Source organism: Palaemon carinicauda, chromosome 34, assembly GCF_036898095.1.
Source record: "Palaemon carinicauda isolate YSFRI2023 chromosome 34, ASM3689809v2, whole genome shotgun sequence".
NCBI classification, from domain to species: Eukaryota; Metazoa; Arthropoda; class Malacostraca; order Decapoda; family Palaemonidae; genus Palaemon; species Palaemon carinicauda.
In genome coordinates this window covers 79,866,873-79,869,183 of record NC_090758.1, presented here as the reverse complement: position 1 = coordinate 79,869,183, position 2,311 = coordinate 79,866,873, and the positions used below count along the sequence as shown (strand labels likewise).

The 2,311-nt window shown below is 46.7% G+C and overlaps 1 protein-coding gene across 1 annotated transcript; it reads right to left on the bottom strand.

Moving 5' to 3' along the window:
• Nucleotides 1-142: 142 nt before the first annotated feature.
• On the bottom strand, nucleotides 143-577 carry LOC137627059 (cytochrome c1-like). The gene has a single exon (XM_068358043.1). It carries the CDS (start codon nucleotides 575-577, stop codon nucleotides 143-145), a length of 435 nt encoding a protein of 144 aa, XP_068214144.1.
• Between the last annotated feature and the right edge of the window lie 1,734 nt (nucleotides 578-2,311).

Below are 2,311 nucleotides of genomic sequence, written 5' to 3'. Positions count from 1 at the left end.
GATTCCAAATCTACCTCAGCAGACACTTCAGTTGTTCTTATCTCAGCAGAATCTTCAGTGGGTCCTGGCTCAGCAGAAACTTCAGTGACACCTAGCTCAGCAGACACTTCAGTGGCTCCTGGCTCAGCAGAGACTTCAGTGGCTACTGGGTTGCAGAAACTTCAGTGGCACCTAGCTCAGCAGACACTTCAGTTGTTCCTGTCTCAGCAGAATCTTCAGTGGCACCTAGCTCCGCAGACACTTCAGTGGCTCCTGGCTCAGCAGAGACTTCAGTGGCTACTGGATCAGCAGAATCTTCAGTGGCCCCTAGCTCAGCAGACACTTCAGTGGTTCTTGTCTCAGCAGAATCTTCAGTGGCTCCTGGCTCATCAGAAACTTCAGTGGCTACTGGCTCAGCAGAGACTTCAGTGGCTACTGGATCGGCAGAAACTTCAGTGGCACCTAGCTCAGCAGACACTTCAGTGGTTCTTGTCGCAGCAGAATCTTCAGTGGCACCTAGCTCAGCAGACACTTCAGTGGCTCCTGGCTCAGCAGAGACTTCATTGGCTAATGGATCGGCCAGAAACTTCAGTGGCATCTAGCTCAGAGGACACATCAGTGGCTCCTGGCTCATCAGAAACTTCAGTGGCTCCTGGCTCAGCAGAGACTTCAGTGGTTAATGAATCGGCAGAAACTTCAGTGGCATCTAGCTCAGAGGACACATCAGTGGCTCCTGGCTCATCAGAAACTTCAGTGGCTCCTGGCTCAGCAGAGACTTCAGTGGCTCCTGGCTCAGCAGAGACTTCAGTGGCTACTGGGTCGGCAGAATCTTCAGTGGCACCTAGCTCAGCAGACGCTTCAGTGGCTCCTGGCTCAGCAGAGACTTCAGTGGCTACTGGATCGGCAGAAAACTTCAGTGGCACCTAGCTCAGAAGACACTTCCGTGGTTCTTGTCGCTGCAGAATCTTCAGTGGCACCTAGCTCAGCAGACACTTCAGTGGCTCCTGGCATCAGCAGAGACTTCAGTGGCTCCTGGCTCAGCAGAGACTTCAGTGGCTACTGGATCGGGCAGAAACTTCAGTGGCACCTAGCTCAGCAGACACTTCAGTTATTCTTGTCGCAGCAGAATCTTCAGTGGCACCTAGCTCAGCAGACACTTATTGGCTCCTGGCTCAGCAGAGACTTCAGTGGCTAATGGATCGGCAGAAACTTCAGTGGCATCTAGCTCAGAGGACACATCAGTGGCTCCTGGCTCATCAGAAAACTTCAGTAGCTCCTGGCTCAGCGGAGACTTCAGTGGCTACTGGATCGGCAGAAACTTCAGTGGCACCTAGCTCAGCAGATACATCAATGGCTCCTGGCTCATCAGAAACTTCAGTGGTTCTTGTTTCAGCAGAATCTTCAGTGGCACCTAGCTCAGCAGACACTTGAGTGGCTTCTGGCTCAGCAGAAAACTTCAGTGAAACCTAGCTCAGCAGACACTTCAGTGGCTCCTGGCTCAGCAGAGACTTCAGTTTGCAAGGAAGTAATGGCTCCCACCTGATGGGGGAGATATTTAAGGAATAACGGTTTGCACCTGAAGAAGGACTGGCGACAAAGTTTTATATGAAGGATGCGGCCAAAACTCCACCTGAAGAAAGAGATCAGCTGGCAAAGGAACGAAGGTTCATCTAGATCATCTAGAAGAAAGGACTGGGCTAGGTATATCACGACAAATGGAAGTTCTCAATAATTGTTGCCTGGGTGTGATCGCTAAAATCCCTCATTATGTGATATGGTAATGTTTGAATCCTGTTTTCTAATGTGATATAGGATCATTTGACGTTTGTTTTCTAATGTGAAAAAGGAACGATTAAAGTCTAAACTCTAAAATGACAAAGGAACATTTGAAGTCTGTTTTCTAATGTGACAGAGGAACGTTTGAAGTCTGTTCTCTAAATATGATAGGAACGTTTGAATCCGGTTTTCTAATGTGCCAAAGGAATAATTGAAGGTCTGTTCTCTAAAATGACATAGGAATGTTAGAATTCGGTTTTCTAAGTTGACAAAGTAACATTTGAAGTCATAGGAACCTATGAATCCAGTTTTCTAATGGGATTTAAGTCTATTTTCTAAAATAACAAGGGAACGTTTGAATCCAGTTTTCTAATGGGATTTAAGTCTATTCTCTAAAATAACATGGGAACGTTTGAATCCAGTTTTCTAAGGTGATAAAGGAACGATTGTAGTCTGTTCTCTAAAATGACATAGGAACAATTGTAGTCTGTTCTCTAAAATGACATAGGAACGTTTGAAATCTATTTTCTAAGGTGACAAAGGAACGATTGAAGTA